The sequence below is a fragment of the Nomascus leucogenys genome, chromosome 8 (genome assembly GCF_006542625.1).
Source record: "Nomascus leucogenys isolate Asia chromosome 8, Asia_NLE_v1, whole genome shotgun sequence".
NCBI lineage: Eukaryota > Metazoa > Chordata > Mammalia > Primates > Hylobatidae > Nomascus > Nomascus leucogenys.
Window position 1 is genome coordinate 78,671,800 of NC_044388.1, and position 24,075 is coordinate 78,695,874.

The following is a 24,075-nucleotide window of genomic DNA, read 5'->3' on the forward strand; positions in this document are numbered from 1 at the left end:
TGAAAATAATAGTTATAATAAATAGTAATTAATAGTGATGACTCATGCTTACCATATGTGTAACTAGCATTTTCTCCTGAATGGCTGAAATAGTATTTCTTTGTTTTTTTGTTTTGTTTTTGTTGTTTCTTTTTTGAATCTCACTCTGTCACCAGGCTGGATCTCGGCTCACTGCAGCCTCCGCCTCCTGGGTTCAAGTGATTCTCCTGCCTCAGCCTCCCGAGTAGGTGGGACTGCAGGGGCACACCACCACGCCCAGCTAATTTTTGTATTTTTAGTAGAGACGGGGTTTCACCATGTTGGCCAGGATGGTCTCTATCTCTTGACCTTGTGATCTGCCCGCCCGCCTCTGCCTCCCAAAGCGCTGGGATTACAGGCGTGAGCCACCGTGCCTGGCCAATAGTATTTCTTTGAATTTTACCCTTGTCCCTTGTAAAATGGGAAGTTATGAGTGGATAAGAAAGTTAATACTCAGCTGGGCGCAGTGGCTTACGCCTGTAATCCCAGCACTTTGGGACGCTGAAGCAGGTGGATCACGAGGTCTGGTGTTCCAGACCAGCCTGGCCAACACGGGGAAACCCCGTTTCCACTAAAAATACAAAAATTAGCCAGGCATAATGGCACACCTCTGTAATCCCAGCTACTTGGGAGGCTGAGGCAGGAGAATCACTTGAACCTGGGAGGCCAAGGTTACAGTAAGCCGAGATCGTGCCATTGCACTCCAGCCTGTGCAATAGAGTGAGACTCCGTCTCAAAAACAAAAAAGTTAATACCCAGATTAATATTAAGCCATGGGAGAAGGCAAAGGAAATTAGATTATTTATCTCACAACTCAAGGAGTGGACCACTGTGATAATGTGATATAATAAAAAATATATATTTGTTCTTCATCCCTAATTCCTGGCACAGAGGTCCGAAAACCCTAGGAATTTCCTGAGTGATTGGGGTGAGAGGAGCGTCTTAATTTGTAATTAGCTCCTTTCAGCTATACCTGAGTTTCTGCTAATGAAGTGAGTCTTGGTGGTCCCCTTGATAGCTTCTAGATGAGGGCTGGTGGTTGCCAAAGGAACCAGTCATGCAATTTGAGTGTTGGAACTTTCAACCCAGCATCCCTCCAGAGAGAGGAGAGGGGCTGGAGATTGAGTTCAGTTACCAATGGCTAGTGATTTTTATCAGTCATGGCTACCTAAGGGAATCTCCATAAGAATCCTAAATAATAGAGTTTGGAGAGCTTCTGGGTTGGTGAAGACATTGAGGTGCTGGGAGGATGGTGTGCCTAAAAGGGGCATGGAAGCTCTGCTCATTCCCCCTTCCTCCATATCTTACCCCATGTGCCTCTTTCATTGGCTTTTCATCTTTAACCTTTTTAGTAAACCAGTAAACAAAAGTGCGGTCTTGTGCCACATAATGGTGTTTTTGTCAAAGAGGGACTGCGTATGTGACTGGTCCCCTGAGATTATAATACTGTATTTTTACTGTACCTTTTCTATGTTTAGATGTGTTTTGATACACAAATAGCACTGTGTTACAGTTGCCTACAGTATTCAGTACAGTAACATGCTATACAGGTTTGTGCTCCAGGGGCAGTAGGTTATACCATGTTGTCTAAGTGTACTGTATAGCCTCTCTGGTATGATGTTCACACAATGATTCAGTTACCTAACCATGCATTTCTCAGAATGTACTCTCATCATTAAGCAATGCATGACTATAGATGTTTCCTTGAGTTTTATGAGCCATTGTAGCAAATTACTGAATCAGAAGAAGGGGTGATGGGAACCTCTGATTTGTAGCCAAACTGACAAAAGTTGTGGTTAGCCTGAGGAGCCACTACTTGCAATTGGCATGTGAAGTAGGAGGCAGTCTTGTGGGACTGAGCCCTTTACCTTTGGGGTCTACATTAACTGTGGGTAGTTAGTGTTAGAATTATAGGATGTTCAACTGATGCCCATGGAGAACTGAAGGATTGCTTGGTGTGGACAACTCATAAATTGTGTGCCAGAAATGTTGTGAGAGTATAGAAAAGCCGTGTTTTTGTTTTTTTTTTAATCCTCATTAAGGCCAGATTTTTGTTTGGATTCGGAATGTCTGAATTCTCTTTATCTCTCCTCAAGAAGAATAAGGAGATGCTCTGGAAATTGGAACCCCCCCCCCCCCATCTGAAGTCCTCATATTTCCATTCAAATGGAAAAATACAAAGTAGAGCCACTCCTTCTACTACTAGCCTCTCATTAACACGCAAGAAAATCAATCAAATCAGACACTTCCTTCATGGTCCTCTTATATCCCCACACATATTCTTTAATTTCTTTCCTCTGGCTCTTTCTCTTTATCTCCTTCATTAACTACCTCTTTCCTCCAATACATTTCAGTATTTAAAAAATTTTAAGGCCAGGCACGGTGGCTCATGCCTGTAATCCCAGCACTTTGGGAGGCCGAGGTGGGTGGATCACCTGAGGTCAGGAGTTCAAGACCAGCCTGACGAACATGGCAAAACCCGTCTCTACTAAATACAAAAAATCAGCCAGGCATGGTGGCGCATGCTTGTAATTCCAGCTACTTGGGAATCTGAGGCAGGAGAATCGCTTGAACCTGGGAGGCGGAGGTTGTAGTGAGCCGAAATCGCGTCAGTGCACTCCAGCCTGGGCAACAAGAGCGAAACTCTGTCTCAAAATTAATAATAATAATAATAATTCTTGGCCTTCTGCTTTTCTCTGATTATACCTTCTCTTTAGGAGGTCTTATCTATTTCTGGAATTTCAGTGACCATCCTCTTGATAAAAACACAAAATACTACATAATTATGTTGGAGGACTGGGTGAGAGTAGGGTAGGAGGGGTGGAATAGTTTAGTTATCTGATGATAGTATGCTAGAAATTCAATAAACAATTTATAAAATTAATAACCAAGAAATAGTCATATAAAGTATGTTATAGTTGGCCCTCTATATCTGCAGGTTCCACATCCTTGGGTTTAGCCAACTGCATGGAAAATATCAGGAAAAATAAACAATAAAAACAACAATACTACAATTAAAAAAATGAGTAAAACTGTAGCACAATTACTGTTTGTTAATTAATTTATTTTTTCTTGAGATGGAATCTTGCTCTGTCTCCCAGGCTGGAGTGCAGTGGTGTGATCTCAGCTCACTGCAACCTCTGCCTCCTGGGTACAAACAATTCTCCTGCCTCAGCCTCCCAAGTAGCTGGGATTACAGGTGCCCACCACCATGCACGGCTAATTTTTGTATTTTTAATAGAGGCAGGGTTTCATCTTGTTGGCCAGGCTGGTCTCAAACTCCTGACTTCGTGATCCTCCCACCTCGGCCTCCCAAAGTGCTGGGATTACAGGCGTGAGCCACTGTGTCTTATATAGCATTACGTTGTATTAGTTATTATAAGTAGTCTAGAGATGATTTAAAGTATATGAGAGGATGTACATAGGTTTTATGCAAATACTAAGCCATTTTATATAAAGGGCTTGAGCATCTGCAGAGTTTGGTATCCTTCGGGGGTCCTGGGACCAATCTCCCACAGATACCAGAGGACCATTGTCTTCAATACTGGAGGGAATGCCTGTAAGATTTGGGGAATATTTGCCTCTGGGAAGGGAGACTAGGGATAGGGAAGAAGGCAATGGGATTCTTTTTTCATCGTAATCCATTTCATTCTTTTTTTATTTTTTAAGCTTATGTACACGTGTTACTACTAAAATTTATTTAAAAGTTAGAGCATATGGGTATTTCACTGAATTATTGGCAAAGAAATGCATCTTTATAGAATTGTTTAAAATAAAATTCATGAAGAGCAGGGACCTTGTGTTATTTACTCCTATGTTTCCAGTGCCTAGGATAGACTTGACATGTAGCGAGGGCTTGATAAATACTTATTTAATGAATTAAGCAATTGCAGAAATGAAATTTCTGGAGTGTGAGTGAGATTAGAGTCTTCAGGATGGCAGGCAAATGCTCTCTACTGGGCTGTCCATAGAGCTAGGGGCCTTGCTTGCTTTTTGCTTTGTCTTGTGTACATATGTCTGGTACGTACTGAGTAGATAGTAAATGCTCAGGGCTGTCTTTAGAATGGACCATTCAAGAAATATAGCCCTGAATGTAAGAAGAGAGGTTACTTCCCCCAGCTGTGTCTAGTTATATTTATTCAGTTGTCATATGCCCCTTGCTTCACTTGGTTGGTTTCTTTGTTAGGCCTAAGGTCAGAATAATGCTGTTATTCAAAGTCTTTATGTATTAAGTAAACTTTTTAAGTATGGCCTTCTTTGAACAAAACTTGATGTATGTTATGGCCTCTACGGAGATCATAAAGATGACCAAGGCTCAGTCTCTGACTCTAAAAACATGTGGTCGTGGTCCAGCAGGGGAAATTGAATTTATACATATATATATATATGTACACACACACACACACTGTTTACTGTATGTAAACAGTAGTTGTACTACAGTTTTATCCTTTTTTTTTTTTTTTTTTTTTTTTGAGACAGTCTTGCTCTGTCGCCCAGGCTGGAGTGCAGTGGTGTGATCTCATCTCACTGCAACCTCCGCCTCCCGGGTTCAAGTAATTCTTCTGCCTCAGCGTCCTGAGTAGCTGGGATTACAGGTGCGTGCCACCACGCCCGGCTAATTTTTTGTATTTTTAGTAGAGACAGGCTTTCACCATGTTAGGATGGTCTCCATCTCCTGACCTCGTGATCCGCCTGCCTCCGCCTCCCAAAGTGCTGGGATTACAGGCGTGAGCCACCGCGTCTGGCCTCATTTTTTTATTTTAGTGTAAGGCCTGCCTTAGTCTCTTCAGGCTGCTATAACAAATACCATAGCCTAGGTGGCTTATAAACAACAGAAATTTATTTCTCACAGTTCTAGAAGCTGAGAGATTTGTCCGGGTGCAGTGGCTAACGCCTGTAATCTCAGTACTTTGGGAGGCCAAGGTGGATGGATCACCTGAGGTCGGGAGTTTGAGACCAGCCTGACCAACATGGAGATACCCTGTCTCTACTAAAAATACAAAATTAGCCAGGCATGGTGGCGCATACCTGTAATCCCAGCTACTTGGGAGACTGAGACAGGATAATCGCTTGAACCTGGGAGGTGGAGGTTGCGGTGAGCCAAGATCGCACCACCACCCTCCAGCATGGGCAACAAGAGTGAAACTCTGTCTCAAGTAAATTAATAGATAAGTAGATAGATAGATAGATAAATAGATAGATAGATAGAGGCTGGGAAATTCAAGATCAAGGAACCCAGATTCATTATGGCGAGGGCCTGCTTCCTGGTACATAGAGAGTGCCTTTTTGCTGTGTCCTCACAAGGCAAAAGGGTGAGGGATTCTTTGGGGCCGAATTTACAGGGATACTGATCCCATTCATGAAGGCTCTCTGCCTTCATAACTTAATCACCTTCCAAACATCCCACCTCCAAATACCCTTACATTTGGGATTAGGTTTCAACATAGGAATTTTGGTAACAAGGGCTAAGCAGCTTGTACAGGAGAAAGGAGGAAGAGGTCATTAAATCTCATTGGGGCCTGTACGTGGAGGGACCGATGGAAGTGTAGACTAGGAAAGGGAGGGAGAAATCAGGAAGGCTTCATTTCCTTTCTTCCCCTTTTCCTTTTTATCTTTTAAAAACTCTTTCTTTTATTTCTTTTCTCTCATGCTTTGCTTTTGCAATTACTTAGTACTTGCCATGAGTCAGGAAATGTGCTGCATGCTGGAGGATGAAAAGATTAATTAGGGATCCTATGATGTGGCTGGAGAGATAGACATGTTACCTCTTCCCCTTCCTCCTCAAAAAATGAAGGCGAAACAGCTCTAGCAAAAAAAATTGAGGACTTAGGCAGTGTCTCACAGGCAAATCACAGCCTTGATGTGAATAGAAGTGTTAATTGTAGTACCATTTCTTGAATTGCTGTGTGCCAGGCACTGTGCTATTAGCTTTTTCATACATCTAACTTTAATATCTCTCAGAACAGCTCTATAAATTACCTATATATAAGTAGATAATAATATTCTTATTTTACAGATGAGGAAGGCATATGATTTGTTAAGTGACTTACCTAAGTTCACATAGTCTGTAAATTCCTGAATTGTATCGAAGTCTGACTCCAAAGTGCATTCTACTCAAAAAATGCCAGAGGTGTGAACCCCAGGGGGCGAAGCCTGCAGTGAGCTGAGATCACGCCACTGCACTCCAGCCTGTGCGACAGCGAGACTCCGTCTCAAAAAAAAAAAAAAAAATGCCAGAGGAACTGTAATATATTGCTGGTGGAATTATAAATGATGCAGTCAGTTTGGAAAAGTTTGGCAGTTCCTCAAAAGGTTGAATAGAGAGATCAAGTGACCCAACAAGAGAAATGAAAATAAACGTTCACACAAAAACTTGTAAATTGATGTCAAAACAGCATTAGTCATAATATTTCCAAAGTGAAACAAAATGTGGTATATCCATATACTGGAATATTATTTAGCCATAGAAAGGAATGAATTGGCACACAGTTCAGTGTGGATGAACCTTGCAAACATTATGGTAGGTGAATGAACCTGATTACAAAGACCACATGCTTTATGATTCTGTTTATATGAAATGTCCAGGATTGGCAAATACACAGAGGTTGGAGTAGTGGTTGTCAGTGGCTCAAGGAAGAGATAAATGGGCTTGAGGTTTCTTTTTAGGTGGTGAAAATGTCCTAAAATTGTGATGATGGTTGTACAACTTTGTGAATATACTAAAAAAAAATTGAATTGTATACTTTAAATAATAGATAATTGTGTGGTATGTGAATTGTGTCTCACTAATTTTGCTTAAAACAAGACAAAACAAAACAAATCCGATTCTGAAAGAGAATTTTCTGCTCTACATATCTAGAAGTATCAATAAGCTCTTACTGTACTAGTAAATAAGCAGGTGATCCTCACTTACAGTCTTTAGCCTCATGTTACTTAACATCTTCCCAACATTAATAATATCTTAATATGTACTGTCTGAGGCCGGGTGCGGTGGCTCACGCCTGCAATCCTAGCACTTTGGGAGGCCGAGGCGGGCAGATCACGAGGTCAGGAGTTCAAGACCAGCCTGACCAACATGGCGAAACCCCGTCTCTACTAAAAATACAAAAATTAGCTGGGCGTGGTGGCGTGTGCCTGTAATCCCAGCTACTCAGGAGGGGTTTTGTTAGCCTTTGGTCCAAGTCATGTGTGCTTTTTATTTATGACTTCATGTTTAGTATCTTCTTTCAGAAGGTTTTTCTTACTCCAAGATTATTTTCATTTTCTTTTTTTTTTTTTTGAAACAGGGTCTCACTCATGCAGGCTGGAGTGCAGTGGCACGATCTCGGCTCACTGCAACCTCTTGTTTCCCGGGTTTAAGTGATTCTCCTTCCTCAGCCTCCCTATTAGCTGGGATTACAGGGGTGAGCCACCACGCGTGGCTATTTTTGTATTCTTAGTAGAGACAGGGTTTCACCATGTTGGCCAGTTTGGTCTCAAATTCCTAACCTCGGGTGATCCACCCGCCCTGGCCTCCCAAAGTGCTGGGATTACAGGCCTGAGCCACTGCGCCTGGCCTCTAAGATTATTTTTAAAATTTAACATTTTTGTCTAAAACTGGCCTCATTTTTTACATTACATAGATCTTTGACTCACCATTTTGTTTATGGTATGAAGTATAAACCAAAACTTTTAAAAATGGGCAATCTGTTGTTCTAATCACTTGTTGAATAGTTTGTGTTGGTTAGAAATGTAACTATTATTAAAGAGCAGTTGTTATTGGAAGGTAGTTTTTAAAATTTACAAATGGGTATATTTTGTATACATTTAAAGTAATAAAAACATTTAAAGTGTTATGTGATTGTAGATTAGATTGTTTCTCATATGTTTAGAATTTATAGGACCAGTTTTTTCTCAAAGCATGTGTAGTCTGAAAAGGAATGTAATATTTTTCCTCATAAATAAGAGTTTGCCCTATCGAAGGCTTGTGTTTATGTAGGTAATCTTACTTTGAAAGGAGACCAGTCGGTCTAGTAGAAAGAGGTGGGATTAGCAGTTTGAATAATGGAGTTGTAGTTTTAGACCTGCCACTCCCTGACTGCTCCTTTGTGTGGGTCAGCCTCTCTGTGTTTTGTTTTCCTCTGTTAAAATGCATGAATAAGAATCCCCACAGTGTCTACTTATATGAATATTTTATTAGATGGGATCATGGATGTAAAAGCACTTTTAATTGGTAAAGCAGTTTAAATGTAAGGAATTACTGCATCTTAACCTTTCCTCCCTTTTTCTTGTAGGTAGTGTTGGTGCTTCTTTTCAGTGCCAGTCCATCCATCACGACCACATTTGTCATGATGACAGTGACAAGGTGAGGTTCGTGTTGATGTCTGCCATGGTGAAAATGCATGCCAATCTTATGTTGCTGGATTCTCTTGCATAACTCTGGGCCTAGGGCAAGAAGAGTGTGATTTGTGGGGACACATTGTTGAGATGCTGAGGGCCTTGCTGGTTTGTGTGTCAAATTATTGACTGCTCCAGAAAACCTAGGGCTAATTCCTCAACCCGAGGTGGGTTGGACTTTTGATCAACACTCCACTTTCCTACCTATGCCTCTGTCCCCATAGTGGTGCTTCCTCTTCTGCACAGCCTGAATGGATTATCTTAATATATGAACATGTGTTTCAGAGGTTGATAGCTATCTCAGCAACTCACGTTGGAAATATCTTGGACATTACATTTTGGTTCACTTTTGGCATTAATTGCATTGTATTATGTTTTCTTCTTATACTTTACCTTCAAAAAAATTTTTTGGCTCTGTTTACAAAGGCCAATTTAAATATTGGGGATTGTCAGTTGAATCGATCTGGTTCATACACAAGAAGTCTACTTTGGGCTTGATATGTATATATTTTAAATTATGTCCAAACTATTAGTGGTGGTTTCATTGTGTTTTTTGCTTTTGTTCTTTTTATCTCTAAAGAAACCTGGTCTCTAGGGGCTTTTCAATACTCATCAGTACCCTTGACGGCCCAGCCCTTGCAGTAAATATTTCTGTGGGCTGGGCGTTTGGAACATCTGGCTGCCGATCTGGATGGACTTAAATTTAGTCTTTTTCACCATCAATTTCTAGTGGCTTCCCTCCCATTTCCTGCATGTTATATGCAGGAATCTATCGCTCCCTTGGTAGTTTCCAGTGCAGACCAATCTAAGCAGTCTTTTTCTCTGCTGTTTTGATCAAGATCCTCCTCTCTCATTGTGTTGGAGCTGGATCAAGAAGTTGGTTGATAATTGGGATTTTCCAAATGGTTTCTTTGTTCTGTTTGTTGGTCTCTGTGAGCTTTGTTCAGACTGATTTCACTCTCTTTACAGAGAGTGGTAGCTCATAGCATTCCAGAGTCTCCTTTATTATTGTACCAATCAAGAGGCATGAGTTTCATTTTTAACTTCTTTCAAAGGCAAGCCACTGAGACTTCTAGAATATATAGCTGGCTACAGAAAATTTTGTATACTACAGATTTTAGAAATGAGCATTTGAAATTAAGAGTGATGATAGAGGGAAAAGGCAAAATCATTTTAGGTTACTAATGTTACAAGTGATTGTGCTTCATAATTATGAAGGTGCTTTTGGGTTAAGTTTTTTTTCTTCTGCTGAGTGTGTTATGCTACTATCCATTTGTTCATTTATGGTATAGAAGCCAGACTGCCCTCCGGGTTGTCTCCAGACCTTAGATTCTGAAGATAAGCTTTTTGTCTACCTTTGCCAGGTACTTCCTGTCACCCCTTAAAATGTTTTTGTTTTCTAATTTATTAATCTTTCTATAGCTGATTTTGTGCTTTTGAGACAGGAGATTTTTCTGGAAATATGGGGGAAAAAGGGAAGAGAAGTTTAAGGAATATTATTAAGGAACAGGAGATCAGCAGATTAAAGAACCGTCTGAAACAACTCTCCTTTCTTCCTACCTACCATGTATATATTGATTGTTTCCTAAATGGAAATGGAGAAAATGGATTAGGGTCTCTTGACTATATATTTAGAATTTATTCAACTCATTCAGTCAGCAAGTAATACTGATTGGTAGCTATGTGTCTAGGCATTTAGGGAATACAGCCAGATACAAAACAGATAGATTCTAGTATATCATTTTACAATAAGTGAAGTGGATAAAAGAAAAGTTACAGATTACAGCCTTTCTTTCTCTCCTTTTTTTTTTTTTTTTTTTTTTTTTTTTTAGTGAGGAGACAGAGCCTCCCTTCGTTGCTCAGGCTGGAGTGCAGTGGTACAGTCTTGGCTCACTGCAACCTCTGCCTCCCAGGTTCAAATGATTCTCAGCCTCCTGAGTAGCTGGGATTGCAGGCGTGTGCCACCATGCCTAGCTAATTTTTTGTATTTTTATGTTTGTTTGTTTGTTTATTATTTTGAGATAGAGTCTCCCTCTGTTGCCCAGGCTGGAGTGCCACTGCAGTGTCTGCCTCCTGGTTCAAGTGATGGTTGTGCCTCAGCCTCCCAAGTAGCTGGGACTGCAGGTGTTCATCACCATGCCCGGCTAATTTTTGTATTTTTAGTAGAAATGGGACTTCACCATGTTGGCCAGGCTGGTCTCGAACTCCTGGCCTCAAGTGATCCACCCGACTCAGCCTTCCAAAGTGTTTGGATTACAGGTGTGAGCTACTGTGCCCGGCCAGATTATAGCTTTCGACAGGATCATCAGGTGTTATTCTGGGGAGGAGAGTGGGTGGATATCATATTTAAAAATCAGATCCCTACGTATACAACAGCCCCCTGACGTCTTTCTATGAAATGTGGGTATTGGTTTTGCAAAAACTAAAATGAACCTGTTGCCCTCTGCACACTCACTCTCTCTCCCTTCCCCACTTTTTCGTAGTCTCACTCAGAATTAAAGGGATCATAGAGCACATTTACGCTGATTTGCTTTTTATTTTTATTTTTATTTTTTTTTTATTTTTCAGACAGAGTTTCGCTCTTGTTGCCCAGGCTGGAGTGCAATGGTGTGATCTTGGCTCACTGAAACCTCTGCCTCCCGGGTTCAAGTGATTCCCCTGCCTCAGCCTCCCGAGTAGCTGGGATTACAGGCATCTGCTACCACGCGCCCGGCTAATTTTGTATTTTTGGTAGAGATGAGGTTTGTCCATGTTAGTCAGGCTGGTCTCAAACTCCTGACCTCAAGTGATCTGCCCGCCTCGGCCTCCCAAAGTGCTGGTACTACAGGCGTGAGCCACCGCGCCCGGCCCCAACCTGCTTTTAAAAAAAATAAACTTGGGAGCTGTGACCACCGTGGGAGAAATTACTTGTTCAGGGGTAACCCACAGTGCTAGGGCTAGACCAGATCTTCTGTATCAAATGCAAGTTATTAAAATATTTGCTTAGGTATTCTGAGCACATTGTCAAAACGTGTTGATTCTTTGCTTGTTGTCTTTGCCCATCTTTCAGGCATGGTGTGTTTCTCAGATTGGGGAAGAAAAGATGATTTTTCTTATAAGTTTTCTCACTTTTAACTAATCCATGTATGACGGGATAGAAACACAGTTCAGGCAAGGAGTATGAGGGCCAATTTATTTGTTGGACATCCTCTCTACAGCCTTGGAGGTGGTGGCCAATCCCCAATTTTTTGGCTTGATCTGTTGTTCTCCAGCTTAAAGTTTCTCTCCTGATATGTATCTGTTTATAGTTTATAGTGCTGGAAGAAACTGATTCCAGCTCTGATGTTAATTATTAAATCCTGTGAGTTACAGATTCTCATTAATTTATATTGGGCACAGCAATTTGCACAGGCCCTCCAGCATTATTTTTACATTCGTTCACAGGGCCATATTCCGTAATTTCTAGGTAGCAAACGTTTATATTTGAGTAGCTACTACATACAGAGCAATGTTCTAAATATTGGGGATACTGCATTGAAGAAAACAAGTCTTTGCTCTTATGCAGCTTGCTTTCTGTGAGTGGGGAAAGGCAAGACAATAAAGATATTGTTAACTGATTATTTGTGTTGTGAAGAATAAGAAAGCAGGGAAGTGGGCATAGAAATACTGGGAGAAGGTTGTCCTCTTTTTTTTTTTTTTTTTTTTTTTTGAGACAGAGCCTTGCTCTGTTGCCCAGGCTGGAGTGCAGTGGCACGATCTCAGTTCACTGCAAGCTCTGCCTCCTGGGTTCACGCCATTCTCCTGCCTCAGCCTCCCGAGAAGCTGGGACTACAGGTGGCTGTCACTACGCCTGGCTAATTTTTTGTATTTGTAGTAGAGAGGGCATTTTGCTGTGTTAGCCAGGATGGTCTCGAGCTCCTGACCTCGTGACCCACCCGCCTGGGCCTCCCAAGGTGCTAGAATTACAGGCGTGAGCCACCATGCCTGGCCGAAGGTTGTGCTCTGAACCAGGTAGTCACAACACCCTTTGAAGTAGGGACTGCTTTATTCCAGTTTTATCAGTGAGGAATCTGAGGCACAGATTAAATATTTACCCAAGATCACACAGCAGTACAGTGGGATTCCATCCCAAGCTGCCTTGCTCAAGTCTGTACTCTGCTGTTTGAAGAAACCTATTCCTATTTTAAGTTCAACCATTCAACTGTGACATGCTCAGAGAAACATATCTGCAAGTGGAGAAGGCCTCAGAGAGTCACAGTGGAACTGAACCACTGGCACCAGTCCTTGTCTGTAGTTTTTTTTCTTGCCCCCAGGCCTTTATTCTGATTCATGACTATTTGTTACTCCAGGCTCCTCTGCCAAGGCATCCCTACCCTGTGTCAGGCTCAGAATTCTGTGCTAGTTTTTTGTTTGTTTGTTTGTTTGTTTGTGACAGGGTCTCACTTTGTTGCCCAGGCTGGGGTGCAGTGGTGCAATTTCTGCTCACTGTGACCTCTGCCCCCACCTTCAAGGGATTCTCCCACCTCAGCCTTGCCAAGTAGCTGGGAATACAGACGCCGTGCCACCTGTAGTCATGTTTCACTTAGACACTGAAATTAACTTAACTCAGCTAATGTCAGTTTGAAAATAGTCACATTTTCACAGTGACAACAAGCTTGAGCTGGGGAACTAGGTCTGACCCGAGAATGAGATAAAATATTGAAGAATTTGGTAAGACTATTCCCTCAGTTGAGGTGAATTAACCTGTAGCCTCAGTTATATATTTTTTCAGAGTTCTTGATACATTGCCAGGAGGATGGCCATTTGAGAAACAAAAACAGAAGAGTTCTTCCTAAACTGCTTATGTGTGCTTCAGAGCAGGAGTCTTTCTTGACAAGAATTCCTTATAGTAGGCTTCGTTCATTTGTCTTGGAAAAAAGCACCCATCTAGCTTGTGCTATAAGTAATCCCATGCATACTGCCCTCAGGGAAGATGGAAAATGTACTTACAGGTTCAATATCGCTTATCTAAAATGCTTGGGACCAGAAGTGTTTGGGATTTTGGGTTTTTTTCAGGTTTTATGTATTTGCATTATATACTGGTTGAGCATCCCAAATCTGAAAATCCAAAATGTTCCATTGAGTACTTCCTTTGAGTGTGAAATCTGTACTCAGAAAGTTTTGGATTTTGTAGCATTTCAGATTTTGGATTTTTAGATTTTTGCTCGAGATGTACCAATTTTTCTTCTGTGACTGTATGCTTCCTTTTTCTTGATCTTTTTACTTTTTCATATTTATTTGTTTATTTTTGAAATGGAGTCTTGCTCCATTGCCCAGGCTGGAATGCAGTGGTGTGATCTAGGCTCACTGCAACCTTCACTGCCAGGGTTCAAGCAATTCTCCAGCCTCAGCCTCCCGAGTAGCTGGGATTACAGGCATGCACCACCACCATGCCCAGCTAATTTGTTGTTGTTGTTGTTGTTGTTTTTTGAGACGGAGTCTTGCTCTGTCGCCCAGGCTGGAGTGCAGTGGCACCATTTCGCCTCACTGCAACCTCCGCCTCCCAGGTTCAAGCGATTCTCCTGCCTCAGCCTCCTGAGTTGCTGGGATTACAGGCGTGTACCACCACATTTGGCTAATTTTTGTATTTTTAGTAGAGATAGGGTTTCCCCATGTTGGCCAGGCTGGTCAGGAACTCCTGACCTCAAGTGATCTGCCCGCCTCAGCCTCCCAAAGTGCTGGGATTACAGGCATGAGCCACTGCGCCCAGCCTGTATTTTTTTTTTCGTAGAGACGGGGTTTCACCATGCTGGCCACGCTGGTCTTCAACTCCTGGCCTCAAATGATCCACCTGCTTAGGTCTTCCAAAGTGCCGGGATTACAGGCATGAATCATCATGCCTGGCCTCTTTTTAATTTGTAAAAATTACATATTGATTGTTGGCCAGGCGCAGTGGCTCATGCCTGTAATTCCAGCACTTTGGGAGGCTGAAACGAGCGGATCACTCAACCTCAAGAGTTTGAGACCAGCTGACCAGCCTGGACAACATGGCAAAACCCTGTGTGTACAAAAAATACAAAATTAGCTGGGCCTAGTGGTACACACCTGTGGTCCTAGCTACTCAGGAGGCTGAGGTGGGAAGATTATTTGAGGTTGCATGGAGATCAAGCCACTGCACTCTAGCCTGGGTGATGGAGTGAGAGTCTGTCTCCAAAAAAAAAATTACATATTGATTGTAAAAACAAACACAGCACTGTATTCAGTTTCTCTCCTGAGAAATAACAATTGGAATTTCAGTATTAACAGATTTTTTTTCTTACCATATTTGTATGAAATGTTTTTCATCCTTGTTAAAATCAAGTTCCTTGATTGTACCTTGGTAGAGAAAGATTCTCTAGCTTAAGATAGGAACTAGATTTGTAAAAGTTAAGCAGTGTTTCACTTAAAAAGTGGTGGAAGTGGCCGGGTGTGGTGGCTCATGCTTGTAATCCCAGCAGATTGGGAGGCCAAGGCAGGCAGGTCACTTGAGGCCAGGAGTTCAAGACCAGCCTGGCCAACATGGTGAAACCCTGTCTCTACTAAAAATACAAAAATTAGCTGAGCATGGTGGTGCACGCCTGTAATCCCAGCTACTCGGAAGGTTGAGGCAGGAGAATCTCTTGAACCCAGAGGTGGAGTTTGTATTGAACCAAGATTGCACCACTGCACTCCTGCCTGGATGACAGAGTGAGACTCTGTCTCCAAAACCAAAAAAAGTGATGGAAGTATTGTTAATTTATAAAATTATTATTGGTAGTTTTAGGTAAATAGTTCAAATATCAAAAATAAAAGTTAACCTACTGTTAGAATTCAAGTAAGATGTATAATTTTAAATCAAAAGTGGGCAGGATTAACTTGCAGCTTCTACTCGGATGGACAAAACAGTGTGTGGAGACTCACATCGTGAACTTTTGCTTCAAGAACTACCGCAGGAACATAACAGTAAAACCGAAATTATTCACAGACCCTTTGAAATAAGCGACTTGTTGCTGCAAATTCCGTGAGACAGCCAAAAGTTGTGAGTGCCCAAAGTGCAAGAAGGGGAAAGTCGGCCTCTGAACACACATCCTCACTGGGGAACCTGAAAATCCAGATGATGGGAGAAGGATTTAACCTTACCTGGAGCTGATACAAATTTAGAGAGCCAAATGAAATATAAAAGTTGATGCAAGGCCAGGCACAGTGGCTCCCAGCCAAAAAGTGCTGTAATCCCAGCACTTTGGGAGGCTAAGGTGGGTGGATCACCTGCGGTGAGGAGTTCGAGACCAGCCTGGCTGATGCGACGAAATCCTATCTCTACTAAAAATACAGAAATTAGCTGGGCATGTGGCACATGCCTGTAATCCCAGTTACTTAGGCAGCTGAGGCAGGAGAATCGCTGTAACCCAGGAGGCGGAGGCTGCAGTGAGCTGAGATGGTGCCGCTGCACTCCAGCCTGGGCCACAGAATGTGACTCTGTCTCAAAAAAAAAAAAAAAAAAAAAAAAAAAAAAAAAAAAAAAAAAAAAATTGAGGCAGCAGCAAGGAGCCCTGTAGACACTTCTAGTCCCCAGGGAAGCCATTTCTGACTTTTGTCTTACCAGGGGTTCTTGGGAAAGGCTGCCATTAGAAATGGGGAAGGACCACAGGGAGAAGAAAACTTACAGCCTAACTTTGTAATCATTTTGACTGAGTGCAAATTTTCCTGGGCAATATTTGGGAGTGGGCAAACCGGAAGTGCAGATACCGGCACAGAAGTTAGGGCAGGCAGGGAGGGGCAAGACCTGAAATCCTTGCTGCATTCTCAGCAGGGGCTTTTGTAGCCTGGGACAAAATCTCAGCCTTGCTCTAAGGCTGCCTGGATATAAGGGTGCTGTCAGGGCATGGTGGGACTGAGACCAGCCTTGCTGGTTGTGCAGGAGTTCGGTGAGGCTTGTCACTGCCAGCTTCCCCTAACTCTGTGGTGATCCGTTTGAAGCAGCAGAGGCAACCATAATCCCCCAGGGAACACAATTTTATTGGCCTGAGAATCACACCCCCATCCCCCATCCTCCCATCTCCCACCCCCTCCCCCTCCCCCGCCCTGTGGCCACAGCAAGCCCCACGCAAGGAGAGTCTCAGATATGCCTAACCTGGCCCTTACCTGATGGTCTGTTTCTGCCCTGGAGCTCTATGGTGCCGCCCATCACCTGATAAATCAGAATACTTATCCAAGTGACCTTTAGGGCAAACTTATATCCCCCCATACTACCGCAGTCGATGTTGTATTGAAAGTGCCACCTTCTGACTGGAGGCCAACCAACTGAAGTCATTACAGCAACTCATGAAAGAACAACTCTGCACCAAGAAAGGAGAAAATAATAGCAAATTCCACTGTCTGTAACATCCTAGCTAACCAGAGGTTGTGAGTCTGTCCACATTACAACTTCACTGCCAGCACAACCAGCATTTGAGAAAAACAGTGCACTAAACAAAACTACCAAGGACCCTCACAGGGTCCACTTCATTCCCCTGCTACCTCCGTCAGAGCAGATGCTAATGGCCACAGCTGAGAGACCTGGATACTGATCACATTACAGGACTCTTTGCAGACACTCCCCAGTACCAGCCCAGACCCCAGTAGCTCTACTAGGTGGCTAGATGCGGAAGAGCAGCAACAATCACTGTAGTCAAGCTCTCAGGAACCTCATCCCTAGGGGAAGGGGGAGAGTACCATGTCAAGGGATCACCCCATGGGACAAAAGAATCTGAACAGCCATTGAGCCCCAGATCTTTCCTCTGACATTTAAAAAAAAAAAAAAAAACAAGATACGGACAAAAAAATCTCCAGAGAAATAGAATCAATAAAATACAATCACAACTTCAGGAAATGAAAGACACACTTAAATACAAAATACACTGGAAAATTTCAATAGAATTGAACAAGAAAGAAGTTGAGGGCTCAAAGATAAGGCTTTTTAATTAACCCAGTGTGACAAAAAAGAAAAAACTGAATAAAGCCTCCAATAAGTTTGAGATTATGTTAAACGATCAAGCTTAAGAATAATTGGTGTTGCTGAGGAAGAAGGGAAATGTAAACATTTGGAAAACTTATTTGAGGGAATGATTGAGGAAAACTTCCCTGGCCTTGCTAGAGATCTATACATCCAAATACGAGAAACTCAAATAACTTCTGGGATTCATTGCAAAAAGATTATCACCTAGGCACACAGTTATCAGGCTAACTAAAATAAAGATGAAGAAAAGAACCTTAAGAACTGTTAGGGAAAAACATAAAGGAAAACCTGTCAGATTAAGAGCACATTTTTCAGCAGAAACCCTGCAAGCTAGAAGGGATTGGGGTCCTATGTTTAGCCTCCTTAAACAAAACAATTACCAGCCACGAATTTTGTATCCAGTGAAACTAAGCTTCATAAATAAAGGAAAAATAAAGTCTTATTCAGACAAACAAATGCTGAGAGAATTCGACACCACCAAGCCAGCACTACAGGAACTGGCTAAAAGGAGTTCTAAATCTTTTTTTTTTTTTTTTTTGGAGACAGAGTTTCACTCTTGTTGCCCAGGCTGGAGTGCAATGGTGCAATCCCGGCTCACCACAACCTCCACCTCCTGGGTTCTAGTGATTCTCCTGCCTCAGCCTCCCGAGTAGCTGGGATTACAGGCATGTGCCACCACACCCAGCTAATTTTTGGTATTGTTAGTAGAGACAGGGTTTCTCCATGTTGGTCAGGCTGGTCTCAAACTCCCAGCCTCAGGTGATCCGCCCACCTCGGCCTCCCAAAGTGCTGGGATTACAGGCATGAGCCACCATGCCCAGCAGGAGTTCTAAATCTTGAAACAAAACTTCAAAGTATACCAAAATAGAGCCTCCTTAAAGCATAAATCTCACGGGGCCTATAAAACAATAACACGAGGAAAAAAATACCAAGACGTTCAGGCAACAGCAAGAATGATAAATAGAATAGTAGCTAGCATCTCAATACTGACGTTGAATGTAAATGGCCTAAATGCTCCACAAAGAATACAGAGTGGCAGAATGGGTAAGAATTCACCAACCAAGTGTCTGCTGTCTTCAAGAGACTCACCTAACGCATAAGGACTCACATAAACATAAGGTAAAGGAGTGAAAAAAGATATTCCATGCAAATGGACATGAAAAGCAAACAGGAGTCGCTATCCGGAGTTGCTATCCTTATGTCAGACAAAACAGACTTTAAAGCAGTAACAGTTAACAAAGACAAGGAGGGACATTATGTAATGATAAAAGGACTGGTCCAATAGGAAAATATCATAATCCTAAATATATTTGCATTTAACACTGGAGCTCCCAAATTTACAAAACAATTGCTACTAGACCTGTTAAATGAGATAAACAGCAGCACAGTAATAGTGGGGGACTTCAGTACTCCACTGACGGCACTAGACAGGTCATCAAGACAGAAAGTCAACAAAGAAACAACGGACTTGAACTATACAACAAAAGTGACCAAGTGAGAATCAAATCAAGAACTCAACTGCTTTTACAATAGCTGCAAAAAACAAAAAACACAAAAAAAACTAGGAATAGACCTAAGAGCTGAAAGACTTCTACAAGGAAAAGTACAAAATACTGCTGAAAGAAATCATAGGTGACACAAACAAGCAGAAACATATCCCATGCTTCTCATTATTTCTTGCCCCCTGCTCCCAGCAACCACTGATATTTCTGTATATGAATTTGCCTATTCTGTACATTTCATAAAATGGGATCTCAAAATGTAGCCTTTTGTGTCTGGCTTCTCTCACTGAGCATGATTATGTTAGTCTGTTCTTGTGTTGCTATAAAGAAATACTTGAGGCTGAGAAATTTATAAAGAAAAGTTTCATTGGCTTGCAGTTCTGCAGACTTTACACAAAGCATGGTGCCACATCGGTTTCTGGTGAGGCCTCAGGAAGCTTAGGGAAAGGCGGCGATGTCACATGGTGATAGAGGGAAAGAGAGAGTTGTGGGGAGATGCCATGCTTTTTTTTTTTTTTTTTTTAAATTGAGATGGAGTCTTGCTCTGTTGCCCAGGCTGGAGTGCAATGGCGCATTCTTGGCTCACTGCAACTTCCGCCCCCCAGGTTCAAATGAGTCTTCTGCCTCAGCCTACCCAATAGCTAGGATTACAGACACCTGCCACCACGCCCAGCTTTTTTTTTTTTTTTGAGGTGGACTCTCGCTCTTGTTCAGGCTAGAGTGCAATGGCTTGATCTCAACTCACTGCAACCTCTGCCTCCTGGGTTAAAGCGATTCTTCTGCTTCAGCCTTCTGAGTAGCTGGGACTATAGGCATATGCCACCACGCCCGGCTAATTTTGTATTTTTAGTAGAGATGGGGTTTCACCATGTTGGTCAGGCTGGTCTCGAACTCCTGACCTCAGGTGATCCACCCGCCTTGGCCTCCCAAAGTGCTGAGATTACAGGTGTGAGCCACGGCACGTGACCCTAATTTTTGTATTTTTAGCAGAGATGGGGTTTCACCATGTTGGTCAGGCTCGTCTTGAACTCCTGACCTCAGGTGATCTACCTCGGCATCCCAAAGTGCTGGGATTACAGGCGTGAGCCACTGCACCCAGCCAGTGCCATGCTCTTTTAAACAACCAGATCTTTCGTGGACTACCAAAGCGAGATCTCGCTCTTCACCAAGTGGATGGTGCTAAGCCATTCATAAGGGATTCACCCACAAGATCCAGATACCTCCCACGAAGTCCCATCTCCAACACTGGGGATTACAATACAACATGAGATTTGTAGGGGACAAATATCCAAACCATATCACATGGTCATTTCAAGATTCATGTGGTGCAAGTAATTGGGTAGTTAGCTGCTCTCTATTAGGTGTTGGAGATGGCCTTCATTCAACCTGACACTTCGGCAAAGATCTGAATGATAAGTAACAATTCAGGTGAAAATCAGGGTCATGGAAAGAACATTTCAGGGAAATAATACAGCTAGTGCAAAATCCGTAAAGCCAGAAAGATGAGGGAAACAAAAGGCTGATATTTGCAAGCACGGTGGATGCGGATTGGGAATGGTATGAGATGAGCTTGGAGAGGTGGGCATGGGCCAGCCCATGTAGTTCTTTGTAAGCCAGGGAAAGTAGTCTAGATTTTATTCTGCTTTTTCGAGAAGCCATTGGAGGGTTTTATGCAAAGGAGTGGCATAATACGACATGTTTATAAAAGACCACCCTTCTACTTTCTGTCTCTCTGAATTTGGCTGCTGTATGTACCTCATACAAGTAGAATCATACACTGTTTTTCTTTTTGTAACTGGCTTCTTTCAGTTAGCAGGTACTCAAGGTTTATCCATGTTGTAGCATATGTTACAATTTCCTTTCTTTAAAGGCTGAATAATACTCTTTTGTAAGGCTGAGCATGGTGGTTCATGCCTATATTCCCAGCACCTTGGGAGGCCGAGGTGGTGGTTCACTTGAAGTCAGGAGTTTGAAACCAGCCTGGCCAACATGGTGAAACCCTGTCTCTACTAAAAAATAAATAAAAAAGTTAGTCCGGTGTGGTGGCAGGTGCCTGTAGTCCCAGCTACTTAGCAGGCTGAGGCAGGAGGATCACTTGAACCTGGGAGGCAGAGGTTGTAGTGACCCAAGATTGCGCCACTGCACTCCAGCCTGGGTGATTGCGCAAGACTCTGTCTCAAGAAAAAAAAAATGTCATTGTAATAGACATCACATTTTGTTTATTCATCTATTGATAAATACTTGGGGTTGCTTCCCCCTTTTGGCTATTGTGAATAATGTTGCTATGAACATGGGTGGACAAGTATCTCTTCAAAGACCCTGCTTTCAGTTCTTTTTGGTATATACCCAGAAGTGGAATTGCTAGATCATATGGTAATTCAGTTTTGTATTTTGTGAGGAACTGCCACACTGTTTTTCATAGCGGCTGTACCATTTTATATTCCCACCAACAGTGCAGAGAGATTCCAGTTTCTCCAAATCCTCGTCAACACTTGTTATTTTCTTTTTAATTTTTTTATAGTAACTATCCTAATGAGTGTGAGATGGTGGTTTTCATTTACACTTCCTTTTGCCATTTTTTAATCAGGTTTTTTTTTTTTTTGCTGTTCAGTTCTAGGAGTTATATATTCTGGATATTAACCTCTTATTAGACATGATTTACATGTATTTTCACCTATTACCTAAGTTACATTTTTTACTGTAATAAAATACACATAAAATGTACCATCTTAACCATTTAAGTATACAGTTCAGTAGCATTAAGTACATACAGTACATTCACCTTTTTGTGCAGCCACCACCACTCTCCATCTCCAGAACTTTTTCATCTTCCTAAACTGAAACTCTACCCATTAAACAATAACTCCTCATTGCCTCCTCCAGCCCCTGGGAAACAACATTCTACCCCTAGACTACTTTCAGACTCTGTTTTCTTCCTTCACTTAATAAAAGAGAGGGTCCACTGCTGACTAATAGGATTGTTTTTACGTGTGGAGGCCTTCTTGGAAACGTGATTGATTTATTGTAGAGAAGAGTAATAGAAAATAGGGTTGTTGAAAGAAAGATAGAGACAAAAACTGGTTGGGTGTTTTCATACTGGATGTCTTATCCGCAGGCCTCAGCATTCCTGCCTCGGTTCTGCCTGATTCTTTTACATCAAGAAGTTGATCTTGCCAGCCATTTCCATGTTGTAGATCTGCCAGCAGGTTTCATAGATTTCCCTTTGTTCCTGGTGGCATGGCTTCTCATAGTACAAAAATTAGCCAGGCATGGTGGTGGACGCCTGTAATCCCAGCTGCACGGGAGGCTGAGGCAGGAGAATCGCTTGAACCCAGGAGGCGGAAGTTGCAGTGAGCCGAGATCATGCCATTGCACTCCAGCCTGGGCGACAGAGCAAGACTCCATTTCAAAAATAAAAATAAATAAATAATTTGAGGAACAAATCTATTGTGATATGTTCTTTTGTAGTGTTTCATTGCCTTTAGGTTTAGGAAATCTGTCTCCATTCAGATATTTACCCGTATTTTCTAAAAGTTTTAATAATTTTACATTATCCTTTCTTATTTACCTGGAATTTATTTAGTGTATGATTATGTGGCCGACTGTGTTTTCAGTAGATTCTCACTTTGCTTTGTTGTGAAATATCTGATTAGAGATTCCATGTAATGATAGGTATTTTGAGATTGTTGTTATTGGAGATTATTTTGTTGGTCTTTAAAATGTCATTATCTCCTAAGTTTGTTTTGTTTTATTTACAAGACACTATTGCAACAGGAACAAGCAAGCTAGGGGAAGATAAATAAGCTTCCTATGGAAGCTTAAATTTTATATTTACTCTACAAAGGGTTGTACTGCCTTAAGGGATTTACTTAATATTATGATTTGTTTTGTAGTACAAATTAGAAATCTGCCCACATATTTCCTTTTTTTCCTTAAAGTCTGGAAGGCCTGTAGAATGTGGCACGGGCAGGAGGATACAGGGTTTGTGGAGATGCGCCATGTATCACATATGTCTGTGCAAAACCACTCGTGTTAGGATCCTAAAACTATCATCAGTGGAAACACTGGCAGTTTTAGTGAGCTGGTCACATTTCATGAATGCAAGATGTTAGACTTCTATAGCAGGGTGTGTGTCATTTAGAGCAAGTTATTGACTTTATAGGTATTTGAGCTCCACCAGAATTCCCTAGAGGAAAGAAAGTGTGTTCCTCATTGAACATAATGGAAATAGACATTCAGGCAGTCTGGTCTGCAACATTCGAATGTTTCTTGCATCTCAAACTTCTTAAAGACCGTGATTCCCATGTCTGTTTTCAGCGACTTCTCTTCATTGTCCTTCCCAAAAGTAAAGTAGCTAGTTGGCTGTGCTTCTGTTGCCCGCCCGCCTGCCTGCCTGCCTGCCTGCCTGCCTGCCTTCCTTCCTTCCTTCCCTGCCTCCCTCCCTCCCTTTCTCTCTATCTTTCTTTCTTGGAGACAGTCTCACTCTGTCACCCAGGCTATAGTGCAGTGGTGTGATCTCGGCTCACTACAACCTCTGCTTCTCAGGTTCAAGTGATTCCCCTGCTTCAGCCTCCCAAGTAGCTGGGATTACCAGCATTCACCACCACACCCGGCTAATTTTTGTATTTTTAGTAGAGACAGGGTTTTACCATGTTGGCCAGGCTGGCCTCGAACTCCTGACCTCAAGTGATCTGCTCCCCTCTGCCTCCCAAAGTGCTGGGATTACAGAGATGAACCACCACACCCGGTCATGTGCATAACATCATGTATTTTCTTGAAGCACTTATGTAAGTATAACCCATTTAAGTCCTTATTTCACTGGATTTTGGGATCACATTTTCCATTAATGCCCAATTCTTAATGATTTGAGCGCTTGCTTTTCTTAACTTCAGTTGAACAGTTTGTCTGGCTTTCCTCTCCAGGTATTTCTGGGACTTCCTGGGTAAACTGCTTGTCCTTCCAGCCAGTCCTTTGACCCATGGCCCATTGGTCACCAGCTTCCCTAAGGTGTTCTCACTGGTGTCACTTTGGCTCAAATTTAGGCCCAGCTCCTAGGCTATTGTATTTAATAAGACTATAGTTTGGGCCTAGTTCCTAAGCTATTAATATTTAATAAAGGATTTAACAGAAGGGCATTAGAACAAAGAGAACTTAAAGCTGCATATGAAATATGGCTTCACTCAAAGTATACTGGTCCAAGTTCTGCTC

The 24,075-nt window shown here is 42.2% G+C and overlaps 1 protein-coding gene across 3 annotated transcripts in view; it reads left to right on the top strand.

The window, feature by feature from the left end:
- Nucleotides 1–24,075, top strand: part of RNF38 (ring finger protein 38) — a 156,796-nt gene that overhangs the window by 57,705 nt on the left and 75,016 nt on the right. For all 3 annotated transcript variants that reach the window (XM_030817454.1, XM_030817455.1, XM_030817456.1), the window contains exon 2: nt 8,292–8,362. In XM_030817454.1, coding sequence (XP_030673314.1) covers nt 8,292–8,362 — 71 coding nt within the window. The remainder of the gene's footprint in view (nt 1–8,291; nt 8,363–24,075) is intronic.